Source organism: Ranitomeya variabilis, chromosome 7, assembly GCF_051348905.1.
Source record: "Ranitomeya variabilis isolate aRanVar5 chromosome 7, aRanVar5.hap1, whole genome shotgun sequence".
Taxonomy (NCBI): Eukaryota; Metazoa; Chordata; class Amphibia; order Anura; family Dendrobatidae; genus Ranitomeya; species Ranitomeya variabilis.
In genome coordinates this window covers 192,977,500-193,004,114 of record NC_135238.1, presented here as the reverse complement: position 1 = coordinate 193,004,114, position 26,615 = coordinate 192,977,500, and the positions used below count along the sequence as shown (strand labels likewise).

At 40.6% G+C, this 26,615-nt stretch overlaps 1 protein-coding gene across 1 annotated transcript in view; it reads left to right on the top strand.

Moving 5' to 3' along the window:
• The window catches only part of ITGA4 (integrin subunit alpha 4), a 184,132-nt gene that overhangs the window by 24,811 nt on the left and 132,706 nt on the right, over positions 1–26,615 (top strand). Inside the window, exons 3-6 of the mRNA XM_077272594.1 lie at positions 16,146–16,252; positions 20,154–20,280; positions 22,545–22,612; positions 23,091–23,220. Coding sequence (XP_077128709.1) covers positions 16,146–16,252; positions 20,154–20,280; positions 22,545–22,612; positions 23,091–23,220 — 432 coding nt within the window. The remainder of the gene's footprint in view (positions 1–16,145; positions 16,253–20,153; positions 20,281–22,544; positions 22,613–23,090; positions 23,221–26,615) is intronic.

Sequence of the window (26,615 nt, the reverse complement as noted above, 5' to 3'; positions counted from 1 at the left end):
AGCCAATTATTGAGGTCAGTGGCTCTAAAGGCCCCGTCTCACACAGCGACGCTGCAGCGATACAGACAACGATGCTGATCGCTGCAGCGTCGCTGTGTGGTCGCTGGGGAGCTGTCACACAGACAGCTCTCTCCAGCGACCAACGATCAGGGGAACGACTTCGGCATCGTTGAAACTGTCTTCAACGATGCCGAAGTCCCCCTGCAGCACCCGGGTAACCAGGGTAAACATCGGGTTACTAAGCGCAGGGCCGCGCTTAGTAACCCGATGTTTACCCTGGTTACCAGCGTAAATGTAAAAAAAACCAAACAGTACATACTCACCATCTGTTGCCCGTCAGGTCCCTTGCCGTCCGCTTCCCGCTCTGACTGAGTGCCGCCGTACAGTGAGAGCAGAGCGCAGCGGTGACGTCACTGCTGCGCTCTCACTTTGCGGCGCTCAGTCAGAGCAGGAAGCAGACGCCAAGGGACCTGACGGGCAACAGATGGTGAGTATGTACTGTTTTTTTTTTTTTTACATTTACGCTGGTAACCAGGGTAAACATCGGGTTACTAAGCGCGGCCCTGCGCTTAGTAACCCGATGTTTACCCTGGTTACCAGTGAAGACATCGCTGGATCGGTGTCACACACACCGATTCAGCGATGTCAGCGGGACCTCAACGACCAAAAAAAGGTCCAGGCCATTCTGACACGACCAGCGATCTCGCAGCAGGGGCCTGGTCACTGGTACGTGTCACACATAGCGAGATCGCTACTGAGGTCGCTGTTGCGTCACAAAACTTGTGACTCAGCAGCGATCTCGCTAGCGATCTCGCTAGCGATCTCGCTATGTGAGACGGGGCCTTAAGTGGGACGTTCCATCTATAGCAGCGGAGCCGCTGAGATCACTGATTGGCTGCTGCACTGTCATAAAGAGGTCAACTCTGCAGCCAAAAGAGTAGTGGAGGAGACTCACCAGTGAACCCGAGGAACACGAGTACAACGCGGTATGTTTTTTGTTAATAAACATAACCAAAAGGGGACAACCCCTTCAAGTCCAGAGAAAATCTTATTTCTATTAATTGTAAAAGTTCCCTTGTAAAAATGAGAGCCTCCAAGTTTAATAATGAATAAGCATGTTTTCCTGAGTTGGCACATTAACATTTTGGAAATATATGTTCCTTAGATTTACATTCTCCGTAAAAACAATGTAAACAGTCTATTTAGCAGTGTTCGGAATAATTGGCTGGGGTGTGCCTCATGGTAGGGCTGATGGTTCGGTAAAGTATGATGCACACATTTTTAGGCTTTAGCCGCAGCCCTTGGGTACATGCACTAAGTTGGTAAATATGGTTACAGAATTAGTGTGGGGTGTGGATGAGAATGCTGCATAGGTATGGCACCGGATTGGACTGAAGAATTGCCTACTCGAAATGAGTCATCAGAACACCATGAAAGTGCAGAGTTTTTCACTGAGTTCATAAGTGATGAAGGCCTACAGCTAGATTTGGACTGGCCCATAGGGCAACAGGTGAATCCCCTGGTGGGCCCCTGTGCAGGAGTTTTTCCCCCATCGTCCCTATATAAGCAGTATTTGGCACAATATACTTGATTCACTTTGTACAGAAAAGGGAAGTTTCTCATCATTCAATTAACAAACCACAGTCTATTATTATATTAAAGCAAAGGTACATTTATGAATGAGGGCAGTTTAACATTTGAACGTAGCTGAACAGGGGGCACCCAGAGTCAATGTTACTGGTGGGCACCTGCCACCACAGTCTGACACTGCCTACAGCTTAGATATCAAAAATGATCCAAGAGTAATAGTTGACATCTGGCAATTATCTTCAGTCTATACTATTCCTCATTGCTTGAAAAAAAATCCAGACACAACAAAAACACTTTGGCCCCAATTAATTACGACTGGCATTTTGCATGCCAATCTTAATGTGAGTAGCGCTAGCGTAAGATGTGCCAAATTCATTAAGAGGAATGTGCCTTCTCATGACTTTTGCACATTTTTCAACTGCCGTGCGCCATTGCTACAAGTATATACCCAGCAGGGGGTGGCGGACATTTCTCTTGTAATTTTCGGCACTTTGTAGCTTAAATTGCAATGAATTTGTCAGTATCCTGCCCCCACTTAAGCTCCACCTATTTTTTTAAAAAAGTTAGTAAAACAGGTTGAAACAAGCATAAAAAAAGACAAAAGTCTTTTTTTTTTTGCAACTTCAAGTAGTGCAAATATTTTGAGAAATTTCAGGGGTTTTACACTGGTGAAAACGGCATTATGAGTCTGCTCCTTTATGTGCGAGTCTACCAAAACTTAAAGTTTCCTTGCATTTACCACTATTGGTGGATGTAGCTGAAAAAGATTGACTTTTCTCTATTTTAACCTTTTGTGAGGCTACTGGGAAATCAGGTTTCATGCCGTTATCTGCAGCCTATGATCAGAACACAGGTTTCCATAAACGTCAGTCTGTATTCTACTAATGCTAATTCCAAGGCAACAATTAGAAAAATATTTAGAATTGAGAGTCCTCAGTGGTTGATACCTTTTAATGGCTAACTGAAAAGATGGTAACAAATTGCAAGCTTTCGAGACTACACAGGTCTCTTCATCAGTCTTTGCCTGATGAAGAGACCTGTGTAGTCTCGAAAGCTTGCAATTTGTTACCATCTTTTCAGTTAGCCATTAAAAGGTATCAACCACTGAGGACTCTCAATTCTAAATATTTTTCTATCTACTGGCTAACACGGTACCAAGATATATATCTTTCCTGTAGGCAACAATTAGGAATTTTTAATTTCACATACATTATCATGCTCTATTGTCAAATAAATCAGATAAAAAAGCCAGTCCTTTAATAGATTTATAATATAGGCACTTTAGGAAACTATGCCTTAGAGAAGATGAATCTGTAAAAAACTTCACTTTTCTAATGTGTAATATAAGATCACTAAGACAGAAAACATAATACTAGAAACAGTCCCAAGCCTATATATCCGGACTGTTACAGTCAATAGCCATGGATACTCCAAAGTAAAGTAAAAATAATTTTATTTTAATGGATCATTAAGTACTTACAAGGCAAATACAAGATAAAAGACCATATCAATGCCCTCAAAGACGCCCAAATGTAAGATGGTGCATTCACACGAGGAAGGCGTGGGGCTCCCAATTAGCACAGCCATACAGAACTTCACTTTTGCGTGTGTTTCCAGCGTGAGTTGTTGCCGGAGCATAATTTCTGACGCTTGCTAGTGACGTGTACAGGTCAATTATGTCATCGGGGAATTCCCCTTGACCCGCACTGTCATAATGGTGCCCGGAGTGATGTAACTTCCGGCACTCGCGATCGGTCACATGCACCTCGATCAGTGAAGCTGATAACACCTGGCAGAGGGATTTAAAAGGGGCATTGGGGACTCAGTCATTACATCATTGCAGCCCCCTGAGGAAGCCAACACGAAACGCGCGTTGGGGCAGCATGTGTGGCACCGCAGATAGAGATATGGGTAAGAGCCATTGAATGTGGGATTACTTTACTTTGGATTATGTACTCCATTCTTTATGTATGCAAATTTTCTAATGTATTAGTTGGTAAAGTTTAAAAAAAGAAGTTATTGCTATATTTCTTGGCTTTGCAAGATGATGTCTTTCAATATTGATGTTTGTCAGTTTTACTGGTATAATGAAACTTTGAGTAGACCAAAAAAAGTTATCTGATCCTTTCAGTGTGCCTGAGTAATTTCTGCAAAACTGCCTTTCTTTGCTCTTGCCATGACCTCTCTAAATGAATGTAACGGTAATGTTATAACACCAGACCATGTAATTTTGGATAATGAAACTCACTTTGTAAAAGAGTTTCTAAACTATAATATTTTCCTTTGTTTCACTAGAGTTACATATAACAATACCGTGAACATGTGCAGGGGATTGTGTGAAAGTTAAAGAGGTTGAAAACGTACTGATCGTGGAGGTCCAACTGCTGGAACCCACATGAGTAGCAGATTGGAGAACTTTTATTTCAATAAGGGAACTGAAGGTAAACTAATCAATTTAGCAGACAATGCAAAGCTAGGAGAGATAGCTAACACTAGAGAACAGAAAACAGAAAAAAAGATTTAGAAGGATCTAGATAAGAACAATGGGCAGTGACTAATAGAATGGTATTTAACAGGGAAAAATGCAAGAGTCTACATTTGGGCAAGAAAAACGAACATTTCATATACAGAATGGAAGGGATAGAACTAAACAACAGCTTGTGTGAATAAGACTTGGGTATACTAATAGATCACAGACTGCACATGAGTCAACAGTGTGATGCAGCAGCAAAAAAGGCAAACACGGTTCTAGGAAGTATTAAAAGAAGCATAGAGTCTAGATCATGTGAATTAATTGTCCCCCTCCACTCCTCCTTGGTCCTCTCGGATGTAAGACTGCTGCTCCAGATGTGGAAGCAGTAGGTTTTTGCATTTTCCTGGAGAAATACAGAATTTTAGCAGGCATAACTGTAGGGAAGTCTGAGCATTATTGCAACCTTTTCATCATTGCCTTTGCTCCTGTTTATTGTTTAGTTTTGTAGCTTATTTTTGTTTTCACCATTCTATTTGTGCCTTTTCTATGTCTGTTTTATATGTGCTCCAATTTTTTTTGGGGGGAGGGTTCTGCTTTGTGGGATGAATTCAGTGATTCTAGATGCTTTTAACTGTGGACTTTTCAAAAATTTGCAAAATTTGATGCAACTTCACTCCAGTTGCTACTTGGTGCATTTTCTCAGTACTGCAGCACTTTGCTCCATTTTGCTAAATGTGTAATTTTTTGGCACCAGAAAGCTGCAAAAACATCAGGATCCAGCCCCCTCTATATCCCTGGAAAACAGGTCATGGGTGATTTGTTTTCTCCATAGCAGATGTTAATTAATCGCTTACAATTTTAAAGAGTACATAGAAATATTTTAAGGAACTGCTGATAATGTAATTACCTATTATAAGGCTCACTTTTCCTTTAAATATTATTCCTATGGGTATATATTCTGGTATTTTCTTCAGATCGATTGATTTGAAGGAGTACTAAAAATTGTTAAAAACATTTTAAAAAAAACACAGTAGTGCATTTCCCATAAGTTATGTATACTGTAAGTGTAGATTCTTAATCTTTCCCAAGTATCTGGATATCTAAATGTGACCAAACACTTTACATTTCCCCACGCTGCCAATCTCCGCAGTATCAGATGACCACTTATTGTGTATGAAGATGTCTTGAACCTTTCACTACAATAGGTGCAGCGGTTGTGATTGCACCCCAGCCCTGAAGCCTAGGGTGCCCCAAAAGTCTCTTTGGCATGAGATTCAAGTTTTGCCATTGACCTTCCACAATGGCAGATGTTACAAGAAAATGGTTTGGAGCTGGGCAAAACGGGTGTAAAAATTCCGAAAGCCACAAAATGTTTTACGTAATCTCGAGTTGCACAAAAATTTCGCAACTCATCAACATTAAGAAGATTTATGGCGAGAGCACTTTGATGAATTGTGGTGTTTGTGATCTGTTTTACAGTTGGTTTGGGTTCTATCAATTCTAGTAGGTAAACATCCTACTGCACTGGTGCTGGAAATAAATATCAAATGGGCCTTTTCTCCCATTTTGATTCTTTTTCACATCATGTGAAACCAGTCAATTATTTATAATGATTTGCAGAGAAAACTTTTCTTTTTAACTCCTCTACTCATGAAAGGCTGCACATTGTAATCTTGGAGAATCTTATGAGTCTCAGGCTGCCGTCACACTAGCAGGATTTGGTCAGGATTTTTCATCAGTATTTGTAAGCCAAAACCAGGAGTGGGTGATAAATGCAGAAGTGGAGCATATGTTTCTATTATACTTTTCCTCTAATTGTTCCACTCCTGGTTTTGGCTTACAAATACTGACCACATACTGATAGTGTGACGGCAGCCTTACTGTAGAGTCCATTTACACAGACCTTCCGGTGGCACGATATGGCCACCAATTGGTTAAAGAAAATTTTTATCAGTCGGGAATCATTTGAATGACTGTTTATACAGACAGGCCAAAGTAAACGATGTGCACTGAACGATATAAACTAGATCGCTCAGTGCGTATGGGCTGCCATGGTTCTTGGCAGTGCAGGTCCTGCTTACACAGGACCATGCACTGCCGAGAATAATGATCTTTTATGCTGTGCTAAAGATCATTTCACTCAATGAGTGAGCTTTTTACATTAATGTCACTTAAAGGGCTTGTCCAACCACTTCTTAAACTAAATGTTTGGCCACAAAATAAAGTAATAAAGCCTATACTCACCTCCCATGCTGGCGCCGTTCCCACGGTATCAGCACTCTCTCTCCCCGAGGCTGTGATGCGGTGTTGTGACACGTGACTCAGGCAGCCAATCAGCGCTGGCATCATTATCTGCGCCTTTGGACAAACTGAACATGAAGAGGAAGTCAGAGATCAGCTGCCGCCCGGACTTCCTGTTCGTGTTCAGTTTGTCCGAAGGCAAAGACAGTGATGCCAACGCTGATTGAGCATCACGTGACATTCTACAGTATCACCACCACCACGAGTGCCGACACCGCTGTAGTGGAGCGAGAACAGGAGGTGAGTATAGGCTTTATTATTTTATCAGTGCCGAACATTTAGTTTAAGAAGGGGTCGTCCTAGTGGACAGCCCCTTTAACCTTGATGATAGTTTACTATTACTTTAACTTACTTTTGTTTTACTTCTCTGGAAAATCCCTTTAACCATCCAAATGTTACACAGAAATATAAATAAAAACATAAATAAATTTAAAATATAATAATCTATAAAAAAAAAATAAAAAGCATTATATAACCTTTTTGCATACAAATGAAAGTATAAAATATAAACATCGCTGTCAGCTTGTAAGAAGCCTCGAAATGCAATAAATTACTTCCTGGAAGAATGTTTCACATGGTAAATGTCTCTTTGGTAGCAAGATAAGATGACCTTTGCAATTCACAGGTTTTTCCTGGTAAAGATGTTTCCTGGCTTGTCGCTTTTTTTTATTGAAGAACTTTTGAAAACATGCAACTGTCATTTGAAGATCGGTTTTCACATCTGTACTGAAGTACTCCATGTTATAAAATGTAGCAACTAAGAACAAACGGGGGGGCAGCATGGTAAAAAATATTCCATATTCCACCTTAAACAGAATGAAATCTGGGACGGTAATGTAATATCCACATTGGATTTGGTGGGTGCCCTTAGGAGGACACATTGCTCATAATTCACAATATATTGTACATTAATAAGACATTATACACAATTATTTCATTATTATTTTCTTTTCAAATCTCTTTACTACATAAAATAAGAAGATCACGTGCTGCAGCAGTGTGAGGCGTTAGAGCAGAGAGGGCGTCCATGGGCACTCGCTTATAACTATTATTCTTCCCTTCTACTTTTTAGATACCGTACATTATTTCTCTCCTTGCTTGCTGTATTTGCACCTTTTTACATGATATTTGAATTACATTTTTTAAATGTATGTACACATATTTATGTACTGTATATACAGTATATATATATATATATATATATATATATATATACCTGTTTTTGTTACTTATATGCAGTTTGACTGTTGAAGGCCATTATACCATCTTCTTAATTTGATTGTGTGCAGGCAATCCAAAAATAATCTTCTTACAATATTTGTTTGAGTGCCAAGCTTTCTACAAGATTTACATGGGATAGGATCCTCCTTGAGCACCATCCACAAGAGTGCCGTAATTACTATTTAGGCTCTATGTGATTGTAGACCTTTAAATCCTTACAGCGCACACAGTGCACGCTGTCAGTATTCACTGATGCTGCTGCTGGGAGCGATTTGCATCTTCCAGCCACATTCAGACTAGACATTTAGCTCAATTCGCTTGTACTGGGCAAGGCCACATATGTCTAGTCGGCCTGTGACTGCAAGTATGCAAATCATATATTTGCGATCGTGCACTTACTCGCTTCTGGTGCTAGCACTGGAGAATCGTTACAGCATGCACAGTGCGCTTTGTGAGGGTAAAAAGTCTGCATTTACAGGAAGTGACTTCAAACTTAAATTACAAGTAGTGATGAGCGAGTGTGCTCATTACTCGAGTTTTCCGAGCACGCTCGGGTGTTCTCCGAGTATCTTCGGCATGCTCGTAGATTATGTTTTTGTCTCCGCAGCTGCATGATTTGTGGCTGTTAGACAACCTGAACACATGCAGGGATTGCCTGTTTGTTAAGGGAATCCCCACATGTATTCAGGCTGTCTAGCAGCCACAAATCATGCAGCTGTGGAGACACAAACATAATCTACAAGCACGCCCAAGATACTCGGAGATCACCCGAGCATGCTCGGAAAACTCGAGTAACGAGCACACTCGCTCATCATTAATTACAAGCATGGACAACCCCTTTTATAATTCTAAACTTTCCACACTGGTCTCCGGCCATCAGCTGAGTGCGGGTTGTCATCTAACTCTATAAGCCTTAGGGAATTACTATTCATGCTATTTCCTAATACAGCGCTGGACCAATCCCTGGCCTCAAGTAGCCAATACACTAGGAAGATTGCTGTTGGCGATCATTCACATTAGATAGTTGTTGGATGAACCTTCATTTGGCTGACAGCTATCTCTCCTAATTTCCCCATACACAGGAGTGTTCTCTTGGTCAACAAGCTCGGCCTGTCTCCCCTCAAAAATACAGATCAGCCTTTGAGAGTCCAACAACCGGATCCTTCTCTTCCCTGATATTGTCTATGTGGGGAGAATCTGAGAATCTGAGGCCTCCATACACATTAGATGGGTAGAAGATCCAGACTCTTTCCAAAGACTTATCTATTGTGCATGTGGGCCTCAACCATTGGGTTGTTATCCACTAATTTAATTTCCAACCTATGTTATAAATGACCTTAGACCAGAGTTGAAGCTACTGAGATGTTTCATTTGGTTTAAACATTTTCTGCAACAATTTTATACACGGCTGGGAAATGAAAAAGATAAAGATGAAGAAACCATACCATGATGTTTTTAGTTTCACTGACCGCTTTTATCTTTACTGAGAATTCTTTTCAGTTGAGTATATAAGAAATAAGTGTAAATCAAGGCCACTAACCAAACCTCAAGCCACTAATTCACCGCTCTTGAAGTTGCCATGGTTACAAGAAGTCGTGTTTTGAAAAAACTCTGCGCTGTCATTCCCCTTGTGAAAACATCTCAAACATGAAGCTTTACTATGTAAAGTGCGAGAAATCGATTTGAAATAGGATTTAGTAACTATTTCATGATCAGGAATGTAGTAGAAGGAGATGGAGGACTTTCCTGCCCTGCTGTCAATATCCCAGAAAGGATCTAGGCGTTTCGAGGTACTCCAATCTCATCCCCATCAAATAATTACATTTTCTTCATCCTGTATACTATGACATTAGAAAGGACAGGATTACTGTCTGAATTCACTAGGTTCAGAGTTTGAGTCAAGTGGAATATAAGTGGGATCCGGGTGCGGAAAAGATGGAGAACTTAATTTCTCCATCTTCTCCATTGTCTCTGTGAGCACACATCGGACTTCACTCAGATGACGTCAGAGCACAGTCCAATGTTTCACACACACCGATAGACTTGAATGGATGAGTGGCATCCGATTTGCAGAGTAATTTGCAGCATGCTGCAATTCTTTTCTCGTGCGAAACGGCATGAGAAAAAAAATCGAAGCTCTCCCTTGCCCCATAGTATAACATTGGGCCAAGTGCTATCCGCTAAAACATCAGAGATTTCTGACAGCATAGGCTTTGAAAAGTCTCATTTGTGAGGTTGCACATAAAAAATGACTTTTGGCATGTTCAAGACATTGTTGCCCCAGCTCTGACAAAGTGGGCTGAGTTGGAGTGGGACAGTTCAGAAAAGGTCGGGCGTGGTGACACCTACTCATCAAATATATGACAAGAGGCAGAACACCACAAATCTTACTACAGCATGGACTGGAATAAAATTTGTGGCTAGGCGCATATGGTAGCATACGCCACTACACGCCTCACCTGATTCATTAAGAGGTATGTGCCTCTGGATGAATCAAGAGCAGCTGGTCCAAAATGCCCCCTTAACAAGAGGGAATCACCGGGCTCATATTATTTTTATTAAAGTATCTAATGAGCATGTGCAAAGGTCGTTGTGAAGGTTAAGGGAGCAGGGTCAGCAGTGACATCACTTATTGTGATTGGTGTATAGATATATTATGTGCAAGTCCTGCCTCTGATGATAACGAAGGAAACTGCGGTAAACTCTTCCTGAGAGGACAGGAAGTTAGTCTACAAAAATCCCCAGTGGCCAGTGTGAAAACTACAAGCATACTAATCTTATTTTTCATTATAAAGATTGTGATTAAAAAGAAAAAAAAATTGCCAATTAAAAAAACGTAACACAAAAAGGCTAATTTAAACAATAGGACATTTTCAGACGACACGTTCCTTTTAAGTGTGACTACATGTCAGAAACCCAAAGCGAATTTCATATATAATAATAATTGTTAGTAAATAGTTATAACATTTTCTCTCCATCTCTACTTTTGGTTCATTTTCATCATTCCTAGATTAGTTGATGTTTATGGATCAAGACTACAATATTTTTGACTTCTTAGAGATACATGAAAAATGAAACTGAATGCTGCTTGTGCAGGAATAAGTGGTTTATTACACAGGGCATCATTTTTCCCTTTCTTTGCAATGAATACATTTATAGAGTGAGCTTAAAGTTTGTGGGATCCTATAAATGGAGGTTCTTCTTAACTGGAGCCAAACATGATTGTGGTTGCTTTTATGTCTGTTAGTTTATAATTGCTGTGAAGCATGTGGCTTAAATTACGTTTTCAATAAATATGACTGCATGAGGTTGCAGCATTAAAGTCTTCTGGTGTCGATTTTCCCCGCCTGTGCTGGAAACATGTGCCAGATAGCACAAGAGCAGAAACTAACCATGTGGTAGAATAACATATCTTAAAATGCAAGGATAGTATTTTACATGTGGCCGTAGATCATACAAGGATGCGCCCATTGCCCAATCCCTACACACTTCTGCTTAGCTTATTATCGGCAGTGATCCACAAGAGTCCAAGTGGTTCTGTACAAATAAATGAGAAAGATCTCTACCCTCTCGGTACCTGGGTCACAATCATTTTATGGATGGAAATCTTAGTTATTAGGTACATATTAGGCTAATTGTAGACTGTTCAGAGTGTTAGGACATCTGTATTCATCATAATACCACGCTGGATACTTTATAAGAGTAGGTGGAAGTAAAAATTAAACTGATTCCATGGGGTTCTACCATTTGCGTAACTAGATTCCTATGGGCCCCAGTGCAAAATTTGGACCTAGGCCTCCTCCAGCATGTTGGTCAGATGTACAAGCTCCTGTAATAATATGTTCCATCCTGTCCCCCATCCTGTTTTAATGTTCAATGTCTTGCCCCCCATCTTGTATTATTATACCTTGTACTGTTCCCCATCCTGTAATACTGTCCCCCATCCTGGCCCCTTTCTTTAACCCCTTCATGACCTTGGGATTTTTCGTTTTTCAGTGTTCGTTTTTCACTCCCCTCCTTCCCAGAGCCATAACTTTTTTATTTTTCCGTCAATTTGGCCATGTGAGGGCTTATTTTTTGCAGGACGAGTTGTACTTTTGAATGACATCATTGGTTTTACCATGTCGTGTACTAGAAAACGGGAAAAAAATTCCAAGTGCGGTGAAATTGCAAAAAAAGTGCAATCCCACACTTGTTTTTTGCTTGGCTTTTTTGCTAGGTTCACTAAATGCTAAAACTGACCTGCCATTATGATTCTCCAGGTCACTACGAGTTCATAGACACCTAACATGACTAGGTTATTTTTTACCTAAGTGGGGAAAAAAAATTCCAAACTTTGCTAAAAAAAAAAAAAAAAAAAAAAAAAATTGCGCCATTTTCCGATACTCGTATCGTTTCCATTTTTCATGATCTGGGGGTCGGTTGAGGGCTTATTTTTTGCGTGCTGAGCTGGCATTTTTAAAGATACCATTTCGGTGCAGATACGTTCTTTTGATCTCCCGTTATTGCATTTTAATGCAATGTCGCGGCGACCAAAAAAATGTAATTCTGGCGTTTCGATTTTTTTCTCGTTACGCCGTTTAGTGATCAGGTTAATGCTTTTTTTTATTGATAGATCGGGCGATTCTGAACGTGGCGATACCAAATATGTGTAGGTTTGATTATTTTTTTATTGATTTATTTTGATTGGGGCAAAAGGGGGGTGATTTAAACTTTTATTTTTTTATTTTTTTTTCACATTTTTTTAACTTTTTTTTAACATGCTTCTATAGCCTTCATGGGAGGCTAGAAGCAGGCACAGCACGATCGCCTCTGCTACAGAAATCAGGTGTGCTGTGAGCGCCGACCACAGGGTGGCGCTCACAGCTACCGGCGATCAATAACCATAGAGGTCTCAAGGACCTCTATGGTTACAATGGAGAAGCATCGCCGACCTCCGATCATGTGACGGGGGTCGGCGATGCGCTCATATCCGGCCGCCCGGCCGGATGCGGTAGTTAAATGCCACTGTGTGCGTTTGACAGCGGCATTTAACTAGTTAATAGCGGCGGGTGAATCGCGATTTCACCCGCCGCCATTGCGGGCACATGTCAGCTGTTCAAAACAGCTGACATGTCCCGGCTTTGATGCGGGCTCACCGCCAGAGCCCTGCATCAAAGCAGGGGAGCTGACCTCGGACGTACTATCCCGTCCGAGGTCAGTAAGGGGTTAATAATGTCACCCATCCGGTCCCTCATCCTGTAATAATGTCTGTTATCCTGTTATAATGCTCAATATCTCCCCCCATCCTGTAATAATGGGCCCAGTGCAAAATTTTAACCTGGGCCTCTTCCAGCATGTTGGTCAGATGTACAAGCTCCTGTAATAATGTCTTCCTTCCTGTCCCCATCCTGTTATAATGCTCAATGTCTTGCCCCTCATTTTATATTTATACCTTGTACTGACCCCTATCCTATAATAATGTCTCCCATCCTGGCCCCTTTCATTAATTAAGTCACCCATCCTGACTCCCATCCTGTAATAATGTTTACCACCCTGGCCCCTTTCCTTAACAATATTCCTCATGCTGGGTTTTTTCTTTAATAAAGTTCTCTATTCTGGACCCTTTTTTAATAATGTCCCCCATCCTCTAACAATGTCCCCCATCCTGGCCCCAATACTATAACAACGTCCTCCATCCTAGTGCCCAGAGGAGGGACAAGCTCTGCCTCTAGTTCCTCTTACCTCCTTCTCTTTCCCTTTTACATAGAATCTCATCAGTAGCAGCTGCCGTGAACTATCTCGGTGATGGTAAAGTCTGTCTTCACCGCGTACAGATTTTATCCTTGAGTTGAGAATTTTGAGAATGAAAGATCAATTCTGTCACAGAAAGAAGCAGATTGATATGATAAGATTTATTACGTTTCTTATTTTCATGTGTATTATTGATTTATTAGATAAAAATAATAACTACTCTTTAAAAATGCAATTACCTACATAAAGACAAAGATAGCTTCAGGTTGTCACCTCTTGGAACATATATACTGTGTGTATATGTACAGTGGGGAAAATAAGTATTTGATACACTGCCAATTTTGCAAGTTTTCCCACCTACAATTAATGGAGAGGTCTGTAATTTTTATCGTTGGTACACATCACCTGTGAGAGTCAGAATCTAAAAAAAAATCCAGAAAATTAAATTGTATTGGGGCTCATAATCTAAATTCCCGATCAGTATGTCTTTATGTCTTTGGAATGTGGGAGGAAACTGTAGTACCTGGGGGAAACCCATGCAAACATGGAGAGAACATACTAACTACTTGAAGATGTTGTCCTTGGGGAGATTTGAACCCAGGACCCCAGCGCTGTTTGTTTATTTTTTGGAGCAAAATACCAACATTTTTTGCAATTGGGTTTCATTTAAAAAAAATTGCATCGTTAGCCTATGTGTTCCATTATTGCTGGCTGCAGAATATTACGCTTTGTCTCTCTAGTGTTAGCTGCAGAATGACTTAACTGATAATCAGTCAGTCCTTTCTTAGGAATAAATTATTTTGCAACTAAATGAAAAATGTGCATTTTCCCATCACAATTGTTTATGTTCATCTGTTAAAGTGAGAATAATAACCAAACAACTAGAAAAGCACAAAAATATATTTCTAACATCTAAAAAAAAATATCGATGGAAAATATAGCCCCCCCTTCTTTGCAAGAGTGACCATAAGCCGTCCATTCATACAGTCTTCAGTTTCTTAATCTGTTGACGATTAACTTTTTGGGCAGCACCAACCACAGCGCCAGACATCGTTCAGAGAGGTGACTGTTTTCTTTCACTGTAAATCTCCCGCTTAAGATGGATCCACCAGTTCTCAGTAGGGTTCAGGTCTGGTGAGGAAGGGGCCATGCCATTACTCTTTCATCTTTATGGCCTTTACTGACAGCCAAGCAGTGAAGATGTCGATGCCACGATGGAGTATTGTCCTGCATAAAAATCATGATTTTCTTGAAAGAAGCAAACTTTTTCTTGTACCAATGCTTGAAGAAAGTGCCTTCTAAAAACTGGTAGTAGGTTTGGGAGTGGATTTTGAATCGATCTTCAACCTAAAAAGGTCCTACTAACTAATCTTTGATAATAAAAACCAGCCTCTGGTAGGCAGTCTTTGTAATTGTGTCTTCATTAGTGTTGAGCATTCCGATACCGCAAGTATGCCTATTTCTGCATTCAGGACCTGAAATTACGTCACGGCTTGCTGTGATTGGTCGCGTCGCGGCCACATGGGCGGCACGCAACCAATCACAAGCCGTGACGTAATTTTAAAATGCACGCGTGTCCTGCCTCCCGTGACGTCACGGCTTGTGATTGGTCGCGTCGCCCATGTGACCGCGACGCGACCAATCACAAGCCGGAACGTAATTTTAAAATCCTGAATGCCTAGAATTAGGCATCCAGGACCTTAAAATTACGTCACGGCTTACTGTGATTGGTCGCGTCGCGGCCACATGGGCAGCACGCGACCAATCAGAAGCCGTGACGTCGCGGGAGGCAGGAAATGCGCGGATTTTAAGCAAACAACGCTGCCGGTTCCCTCGGTGAGGTCCAGGCTGCGTCGGAGAGGTGAGTATAGCAATATTTTTTATTTTAATTCTTTATTTTACACATTAATATGGATCCCAGGGCCTGAAGGAGAGTTTCCTCTCCTTCAGACCCTGGGAACCATCAGGAATACCGTCCGATACTTGAGTCCCATTGACTTGTATTGGTATCGGGTATCGGTATCGGATTAGATCCGATACTTTGCCGGTATCGGCCGATACTTTCCGATACCGATACTTTCAAGTATCGGACGGTATCGCTCAACACTAGTCTTCATTTTTTATCTTATCTATTTTAGAGTTATTTGAGAATAAAGATTTTTGTATCTGGCATCTGAGTGGAAGTGTAGGCTTGTGCCCGTTACTGATCCAGCCAAGGGCCCATCCATCTAGTTTGTCAAGAGTCACTCTCACTTCATGAGTCCATAAAGCATTTTATAAATCTGTCTTCAGATATTTCTTGGCCCAGTCTTGATGTTTCTACTTCTGCTTCTTGTTCAGTGTTGGTCGGGGTTCAGCCTCCTTACCTCGGCGGTGTCTCTGAGCACTGAACACCTTGTACTTCAGGGCCTCCAGGGAGGCTGCAGTTCAGGAATACAAAATGTTGAGCTTGGTTGGAAGGAGTCTGAGTGCTCCAAGGAGAAATTTGATAGTTGATTATATAATCCTGTAATTCACTAGAAGGTAGAGACTAGCCTGTCTACACATGACAACATGTGCTGGACCCATAATGTAGGGTTCAAAATGTATGAATGTTACTGATGTAGGGTGATACAAATAACACAGCTAGAATACTGCTGATGAGACAGCATTATGTGCAAAACAACTGTTTGCTTGACTTTACTTTAAAGATGATATTAAGAATAATAGTGGAAAGATAATACATTTGCCCAAGATATCTCATATACTTGTGTGAAACCCAACCAGGTAACAAACCAATGGACACTTTATTTCTAATTCATATTTTTCCTCTTTATTTTTCTTTTAGGTGAACAAAATGGTATAAAATGTGGAAGGACGTGTATAGTAGAACAGGATAACCAATGGATGGGGGTTAGCCTCTCAAGACAACCAACTAAAGATGGAAAGCTCTTGGTTAGTACAAGTGTTAATTGTATTGGTGATATTTGAGGATGCATTTCTCAACTACAAATTTTGCTTGTAACAATATATTTACACATTGCATTGATTTTGTAAAAATTATAGCACAAACTCAACAATGCGAAAGCAAGTCAAATACTGGGAGGTTTCTGATTGCCAAGTGAAGACTTTTAAATCGTAGCTACAATGATGGTGACTGATCAATAGAGTCCTCAAGATTCACTCCCTAAACTCTCCTCTCAGTGTTGTTAACAGTGCACATTTCAGTACCAATGTTACAATGTACAGTGGCTTGCAAAAGTATTCAACCCCCCCAGATTTTTAACTATCTTATTACAATACATCCTGTGTTTAAATGTTTTTGTAATCCAAAAATTACAAAAATTGTGTGTGATGCATCAGCACTAAATATTCTAAGTTTGTGAAGTGAAAAAATATAGGCATAAATTACACTTATGGGATCATATAACTAAAAATTGGCATGTGCATATATATTCACCCGTTTTGCGATGAAGCCCATTAAAATTTCTAGTGCAAACAATGACCTTCATACAGTATTTTTCAGACTAGTAGACGCACTTTTTCCCAAAAAATTTGTGGAGAAAATGAGGGTGCGTCTTATAGTCAGAATGTACTTACAGTTAGCGTGGTGGCAGCAGGAGTCAGGTGATTCTTCTGGTGGTCCTACGCTGCAGGCCGATGATCTTGCTCCCATCCTAACCTGGTGCGGCAGGTTCGGCTGTGCTTGGTGGTGCAGGGGAGCCCCGGCGACATTTTGTGAAAGCCCACAGCCCCGCACTTTTATTGCCTTAATGCTGTGGCCTTTGGGAAAATGGCTGCTGGAGGCGGCACATGCACAGATTGAGATCTCGGCTCTGAGATCTCGACTCCCAAGATCTTGGGACGAGATCTCGTTGCCGAGATCTCAATCTGCGCCTGCGCCGCCTCTGGCGGTCATTTCACAGAGGCCACAGCATTAAGGCAATAAAAGTGCGGGGTCTCTGAGCCTTCACAAAATATCACCGTTGCCCCCGCACTATGGAGCACCACCAAACCTGCAGCACCAGACTGGGATGTGGGCTGCGGGGGCTCCGGCCTTTCACAAAATGTCGCTGGAACCCCCACACCACCGAGCACAGCCGAGCCTGCAAACCAGTCTGGGTCATAACATCGCCAGACTACCAAACACCCCGTGTGACTCCGCTCCACCAGCACTGCCAATCCCATCCCCCCCAGTAAGCTAAATTCAGGACTGTAAGACGGACCCCCATCTGAAGCATTAATTTTTTTTCCCCATTTTCCTTCTGGAAATTTAAGGTGCGTCTTATAGTCCGAAAAATATGGTAAGTCACATGCTTAGTGAAATGAAATTCACCTGTGTGCAATCTAAGTGTCACATGTCAGTCAGTATATACATTTTACCTGTTCTGAAAGACCACAGAGGCTGCAACACCATTAAGCGAGAGGCACCACTAACCAAACAACACCATGAAGACCAAGGAGATCTCCAAACAAGTCAGTGACAAAATTTTTGAAAACATGGTACCACAACAAACTTGCCAAGAGAGGGCTGTCCACCAAAACTCTCTGCCTGGGGAAGGAGGGAATTAATCAGAGAGGCTGCACAGAGACCAAAGTTAACCCTGAAGGAGCTGCAGAGTTCCCAAGCAGAGACTGAAGTATCTGTACATAAAGCCACAATACGCCGTACACGCCATCGAGGTGGCTTTTATGGAACAATGGGCAGTTTTTCCTTTAGCTGCTAGCAAAAATTGTAATGCTCATTTTAAGTTTGCCACAAGACACATGGGAGACTCCCCAAATGTAAGGTGGAAGATGATATGATCAGATGAGACTAAAATTTAACTTTTTTGGCCACCAAGGTAAATGCTATGTCTGGCGCTAAAAGAACACAGCTCATCACTCCACGAACATCGCAGTGAACAATGGTGGTGGCAGAATCAAGCTGTGGGGATGATTTTCGGCAGTAGGGACAGGGAAAATGGTCCAAGTCCTGGAGAAGATGGATGGTGTGAAATACAGGAATATTCTTCAGCAAAACTTGTTTCTGTCAGTGATTTGAGCCTGGGACGGAGGTTCATCTTCCTACAAGACAATTGCCCAAAGCATACTGCTAAAGCAACACTCGAGTGGTTTGAGGGGAAATGTGTAAATGTTTTGGAGCGGTTTAGTTAAAGTCCAGACCTTAATCTAATTAAGAATCTGTGGTCAGACTTGAATATTGCTGTTCACCAGAGGAAACCATCTAACTTGAAGGAGCTGGAGCAGTTTTGCCTTGAAGAGTGGGCAGAAATCCCAAATCCTAGTGGCAAGATGTGGAAAGCTTTTAGAGACTTATCCAAAGTGAAAACTTGTATAGCCTTGGTACCAATATGAATCTAGGTGTCAAAATTACATAGCTGACCTGGAGATTTGTAACAAAAACAATCCTGCTCCACTTAGAAGATGAGATGCATTTCTATGCAGTAAAGTTCTTGAATTTAATGGTGGTGGTGGGTGATGATCACTAGTTCATAATAGATGTATAGGACACAGTTCTGCATATAATGCCTCCCAGCAAGGGAGGTTTAATGAGTTGCTCTGGTTCTTATCCCACTAAGTCAGAGATGCAAATTAATAAAATTCTGCTTCAGTCAATATATGAAGCAATCCTATAAGAGAGAGCGTGTTGGACATTAAAAATTAAAAATTGGAATTATAGCTGTAGTTTACACCACACTATCTGTGTTACTAAAAAAAAGCACCAAGGGGGTGAATACTTTTGCAAGCCACTGTATGTGTAAGGATGGCAGACTGTGCTGTAGTGGTCATACCCCTGAAGACACAAATCATGCCATTTGTATTTTGGAATGGGAATAATGTCATGCGTCTTTGCATATATTGCTTCATGTGAATTGTGAGGAAATGTGGCATGTGATATGTTCCTATGTGATGTTAGTAATGTACAGCATTGGATGCATAGTGCATAGGATAAGTAGTATAGTGATAGATAGTTGACCGTAGTTTAGGTAATGACATTAGGATAACATAGAGTTAATGTTTGGGACTAGCCCCCTAGTGGGAGGGGCTTAGTGTTAGGGCAAATGACTGCAACCTATAGATAATTAGTTCGAGTTTAGAGTGTAATGTGAGCAGTGCAGCCATTGGGGTGATCCAGAGGAGACTTAAGGACAGGGATAGCAAGATCCTCAAGGAGAAGGGACTGACTAAGCATAGTGGCCTTCCGGAGGAGGCATTCATGGAAAAGACGCAGAATCAAAAACCCCTCAGTTCATGGGACTAGTGAGGGTCCCGAGTGGTAGATCTAGGGTGCCAGTAGTGAAAGAAATAGGACGCAGAACTGCTGAGCGAGTAGAGGGAGTTGCAAATCAGGACTGTGGTGACAAGCTATGTTAAGGCCATGAGGTATAACAAAACAGTGTGTCTGCAAAGCCCTGGAGTAGAACTACAGAGAAAGGATATGGTATGAGGGGAAAATGCTTTATCACTTTATCATTTGTCATAACGGTCATAATACTTTGTTCCCGCTATCCCTTGTATATAACCTTTGCCAAGTTATCAGTTATTCAGCAAAGACTCTATATTCAACTGTGAAACCTATGGTCCTTGCCAGCCCAAACCACTGGCTACAGATGGCCTGCACGGGCATGATGCCCACATAGCACAAGTCCACACACTCAGCCAGGACCCATACTTTCATGTAGCGCACTAGAGCGTAAAAGGAGACGAGTGCCTTGCCCGCAGCTGCTGCCCCGCAACGGGTTGCATATGAACACTTTATCTACTCCTTCTGCAAGAAACGGGAAGCTTTATTTTCTAACTTAAACCCCTTTACCTACCTTTGAGAGTACCTTAAAAGTTTTTTTTCTTTCAGGTTTGTGGTCATAGATGGAAGAATGTTAATTTTATTAGTGAACACAAGCAGCCACTCGGAGTGTGCTACTCAATACCTGCCAATTTAAGCACTGACTTAAGCAGAAAAATATGTCCATGTTATAAAGGTAAATGCTACAGATGACTTTATTATTTAAAAATGTTTTAATAGTTATTCTCTCAAAATGCAAGCGAGGAGACACATGGTTATTAGATAACAAGTGGTATAAGCTGCAGATCCCCCTTTACCTGTCTGGGACCATACGATCTTCTCAGCATAATTTTGCCTCCCAAATGAACCTGTCAATAAAATTTTCTCCATATTAAATTCACCACCTTTAAGTCGTCTTTACTACCACTCCAGTAACCTGTTCATAAGTGCCAAGCTCACCCACATATCCAAGAAAATTACTTTGTTTTAATCGTGCTATGACATATGCTAAAAGACATGCTCAGATCTGATGGGTGTTACTGGTCTTTGATCGGAATCGCACACAAAAGCTGACCTCTTGCCTTGATTGATGTGGCTGCTGTTCTCTATGTCATCCATAGGCGGTCATGGCTGTGCAGCTCCTGTTCTCTACCTTGCAGGCATGAGATTTGAACAGACTCTTTGGATCATGTAAGAGACGTCAACCACGTTAATCAAGGCAGGAGGTTCAGGGATTGCGGAGACAGAGAGGAGCCGAGTACAAACCAGCGACACCAATCGGACTGGACCGCATTGTATGCTAATCGGGAGGAATGTGAAAAGATATTTTCTTTGATATGGGGGCAACTGGGTTCTTATAAACAGTGTCAGACTAGGGTTCCAAGGGCACACCAGTAACCTATTCCAGGGCCCCCCTTTTTAACTACATGCAAATGTGACATTATCCTCAATCACAGATTTACATAACAATAATCTTGATAGATTGTTAAATGAATAAGATGCCGCCTCGGTCTGTACATATTGAATCAAGTATTTTGTGCCAAGTACTGCTCATATAAGAGGGTGGTGACCCACTCCTGCACAGGGGTCCACCGGAGGATTCTCCTATTCACCTGCCTGCCAGTCCAAGCTTGCTTATAAGAAACTTGCTGGAGTGCAACTAAAGACAACTTGATGGTGATGGATTTCGTTTTATGCAGAAAACCTAGTTACAGGTTTTCACATATATAATTGATTGCAATTTATGCATTATCTCAAATACTGTAAGTTTTTGTGAACTAACAGGAAATACAACCTAATTGTAAATGATTATCTGTAAAGTTAAATCCAAAAAGGGTTATTTTCTATTAAAAAATGTAGAGTCCTGAATTTGGATGAATGGAGGTCAACTTGGTGGATCAGTGCAATCCTTACCACCAAGATGGTATTTTGAAAAATGTTATGATCTTCATAGGGAATCATTTGTCATCCTACTATCGTTTGTACATGTATCTCCTCTCCCTCTCTTGCCCAATTAATTTCTTGCTTCCTATTCATCATCCAAATTTCCCCCTTTCCCAGGGGACAATTGGACAGAACTGAGCAAACTTGTAAAGTGCTCGAAATGCTAAAGTATTGTTGCTGTCGTTGCTTAAGTTATTTCAGCAGAGGAAACAAGTGGCTAAATACCTCTGTAGTTGCTTATCACCTAGAAGCCAAAAGATTAAAAATATCTGTTGGGAAAAATTCCTATGATTGAATACATAAAGGTGTATGTAAAAGAAAAAAATATTATGACGGGTATTTTAAAGGGGTTGTTCACTACTCAAAAAAAACACTTCTCAATCACTATGGTCCCCGTTACAAAACAACAACACCTTATATTCTCCCCTGGTGTCGGTAGTGTCAGCACTGGCTCTCCCGGGGCTTGCATGACATTGTTATGTCACTTGATCTGACAGGCAATCAGTACTGGCTTCACTCTCCTCGCCTTCAGATAAATCGGACATCTGGAGGAAGTGAAAGTTGTGGCTGCTCTCTCAGATGTCAATTACGTCCATATGAGAGGAGGGAGAAGCCAGAGCTAATTTGTCGCAGGGATCGCGTGAAATAATGTCACGCAAGCCCCGAGAGCCAGAGCCAACACTTCTGGAACAACACTGGCACTGGAGGTGAGTATAGATGTTATTATTTTACCCAGGGGAAACATAGAGATTGAGGAGTAATTGTCTAAGTAGTGGACAACCCCTTCAAATTGGAGAGAAACAGATCTATCTTGTTGGATTGATTGAGGCTATGTCAGAAATCTGGATTGTCAGGTAGTTGGTAATTTAAGTTATATTTTTGGACATTTTCCTTTTGCTCACACCTGCCATTTCTTTGGTTAGACTTCATATGTATATATGCATTTGCTCATTTTTGCTGTGTGTAACTAATCAAGACTTAAACAAATAGGTCAGCATTATTTTTTTTCTTTTGTAGATCATTTTAAGAAGTTTGGTGAACAACATGGCTCATGTCAAGCTGGGATCTCTAGTGTATATTTAGATGTAAGCTGGACTTGTACCCTTTAAATATTATTTGCTTTCAAAAGACGTATTTTCTCTAGTTTAGTTTGTATTGTTTTAGCTCTAAGAGTCATACAGAAGTGTAAATGGCTTTCTCTTTAGCGACATTACCAATATATAACTAGGATATGGCATTGACTTACCAATATATAACTAGGATATGGCATTGACACCTGATAAATAAGGTATTATTTGTTATGACCATGACCACAATTGATTGCCAGAATGAACTTGCACTGGCATTAGAAAAGCCTTGTCACTTCATCTCTGGCGAGCTTTTTAACACATTGTGTTTTTGAGGTCTCGTTCAATTACATAGCTCTCTTTCATGGTTCATTCATGGAAATCCATAAATTTCTAGAAAGATCATAGGCATCCTACTGGAAATGAAAAAAAAATCTATTTACACTCTAAGCTTCCACAATGGAAATGAAATCATGTATTTATTGCTTCTTTGCAGGATTTAATCATCATGGGGGCACCGGGATCGTACTACTGGACCGGAGCAATCTTGGTTTACAACACAACAATCAACAAGATCTACTATTATAACAATATTAATAACACTGTCAAGTATGGGAGCTACTTAGGTAAAAACATACTAATGAATATACTTATATTTAGGGCTTACACATGTGAATGGATTCTCTGTTACGTCCTGGACAACTTCAGATATAGTTTTGTGACAAATTGAAATAGTTAAAAAATGTGTCCTAGTAAGATTACGATAAGGGATTTGCTCATGTTCTTCAGAAGAATCGGTTCCATAATTAAGTCAGTGAAAGGGTAAAAGGCAAAAACATGGAAATTTTATATTGTTTCGAAACAGGAAATTTTCTTGTATGTCCCACAGATCATCAACCTATTTCATTACGGGTCACTTCCCCAGAAAAACCAAACCAACATAATTTCATTAAGGAAATTACTTTTTGCATTTAGAATAGAAAGTTCAGAGATCTTTGACTACAAGTTTTTTCATACCTCTGCTCCACAAATGAGTTATTTTATCTGTTTCTTGGCACTTATTGTATTTATGTAGCTACGTAAATACCGGTATGTGATTCCTTATTTCTATGTTAGGTTGATCGCCTTACTGGTATTTTAAAGCCTGGTTAGTTTTTAGGCCCAGTGAACACTGGCACAGCATCCATTTCTTTTGCTCATACATCCTCTGTGCTTTGCCATTTATATATACAAGCTGTATGATATCGGATATATCCAGAAGTACAGCTGAGGGTTCACTCACCCCTATGGCAACCCTAATTTGACCCGTCCACAATGGAGATGTAATGTGGCAGCGTGTATGATCCTTCCACCCATCATGAGAAAATATGACAAAGTTCCAGCTTCCACAATCCAGTAAAATTAAAATGGACTTTTATGAAATAATCCAAGGCAAGACACAAGTATAATAATGCAACGCGTTTTGGATCACTTATGATCCTTCTTCATAGCATAAAAATTTAATTGTTATGAAAAGGGATCATAAGTGATCCAAAACGTTTTGCATATTTATGCCATGAAGAAGGATCATAATGATCTGAAACGCGTTGCATTATTGGAACTATGTCTTGCCTGTTGTCCATGGATTATTGAATAAAAGCTAACTTTAATTTCTTTGGATCATGTAAGCTGATAGTTTCTCATTTTTTCTCATTGCTGCACACAGACCGTATGATCTGTGGACCTGATGTGAGTGAGTTGGATTTTCTATCTACCGTCAACACATCACTATATTTGAACAAATAGTGTTACATTTTACAGCGTTTTTTATTGTTCCAATAAGAACTCCCGCGCAATTTAATGTATGATGGACATCTGTTTATTCTGCCCTCTCGGTGCACCCAGTGACAAGCTTCCTTATATAGAAGTAGAAACAAAACTTGACGAAGACCTACTATAGGTTGAAACGTTGTGTTATGATGACGGAATAAAACCTTGTTTTTTGGAATTCATCACATGGGATTGGAGGCTGTTTTTTTTCTACTTCTTCTATGTTGCTGATTCTCCAAGTGGGTTCCTTGGAATTTGAACGAGCGTCCAAATTTAGTGAGTGTTGTCAGCCTTCTCTTTTCTTTTCTTTGGAAGCTTCCTTACATGTCAACATTTCTTGTTCTCTCCCTTGACTCACCTTCGGAATGTTCCTCATAGTGTAGCACATTTATGCCAACCTTCTCAGTGCTTCCAACTGAGCCAAGACTGTCTGGCGGTGTCAACAATAATGTAATATGCATGCTATATCTTGGCCAATTCCGAGTGCCTTCTGTTTGTGCACTGACATCCGCAAACTGAGGTTTATTTGCTTCTGTTTGTTCTATTAGATTCAGTACATGGTCCAATATTATTTTTATATGATAGCATAATAATCACTCTCGTGTAGCCAAAGAGCGATTATAGAATTGCAATGGGTATGATTAGCCACTCATGTCTGTTATTTTCGTCTACGTTAGTCTTCTAGAAAACTTTTTCACTATTCAGATTCCATTTTTCTTATATACCACATAGAAGGGGAGATACTTGTTTGAATATCTACAATGTAAGTTCACATACAAAGTAACCCTAAGGCCTTTTGGCTTTTGCTCAGAGCAATTATTGCAGCTGTTCTGTGCATTAATTCATGTTCAACTTTAAAGATCCACATTCCTGATGGTAGATATTGCACACAGAGATTTATTTCATGGTTTTCCAATCGTTCCATAAATCTTGGCCGTTTTGCCAGTCCCTAGATATTATGATACAGTAAAATCACTAATAAAGATCAAGGCGTTATAATAATGTGTTTTTCCTCTATTTACCTTTCATGCACAAGACAGGAAGGTCTACAGAACCTCACCCAAAAAGGGTTTTGCATATGTTTCCATGCTTTTTTTGCTTAGAAGACAAAGGAAGTGGTTTCTACATATATGTTTTTTCATTTGTCAGCTGTTTCTAGTATTCAGTTTGGACCCTTTTTTTTATCAACTTGTGTACATTATCCCCTTCATTATAGGAAAAACAAACATCTATAGCACCTCTATGGAGGCCCAAAACAAAAGCAAACCTTTATTGTAAAAGCACAGTGCTAAATTCATGATAGGGCAAATTTCACAATTGTGCCCCTTTTTATGGTTCATGTGATCCAACAAACAAACCTGGTTGGCAAAATGCAACATTTATAAGAAGAGGGAACCAGACCCTGGAGGCTGGAGTCTTTTCTGCTCTATTGTTTAGATTGATAGGTCTTGATGCTTTAAAGGGAATCTGTCAGCCGGTTTTCACTATGTAATTTGAAGACAACATACTGTAGTGCCTGAGACACAGATTTCAGTGCTGTGTCACCTATTGGCTATGTGCTGTTGTTTCCCTACAGTGAAGTAGATTATCACTGCCTGGACTACATGGCATGTGAGCCATAGTCCGATCACACCCCCAGTACTGATAAGCAGCTCACTGTCAATAGACAATGTACAGAGAAAGCTGCGGTGTGGGCCGGTTAGCCTTGTCAGCTATACTACATCTAAAAAAAAACTGATTGTGTCACAACTATTGCACCAAGTAAACTAAGTGACACATAGTTGGAATCAGGGTCTCTTTCTCCACATTATGCTGCTCTCAGATGAGGTAGCAAAAATATGGTGAAATATTCCCTTTAATTAGATACACTCTATTCCCATTCAGTTTAGGCCTGGTTTGGCACATGGAGAGGTAGGGGATATAATTGTTAGGGTCCATCCGTATTTAGGTACACTTTGATGTGCTTGGATGGCTTTTGTTCTCTTTGTACAAAAATCGCTAAGTATCTTACATTTTTAAAGTTTACAGCTACTGTATATTGGAGTTCATGTATTCATTAATCGCAGTGTCCTGATGCTCCATCTATGTGTATAAGTGTAGGGTCACTAATAGAGATGAGTAAATATTTCAATATTTGGTTCGGCTTTACGATCGCCAATTTTGCAATATCCGCTGAATTATTTGTCGAATATTCATATATGCGAATGCCATT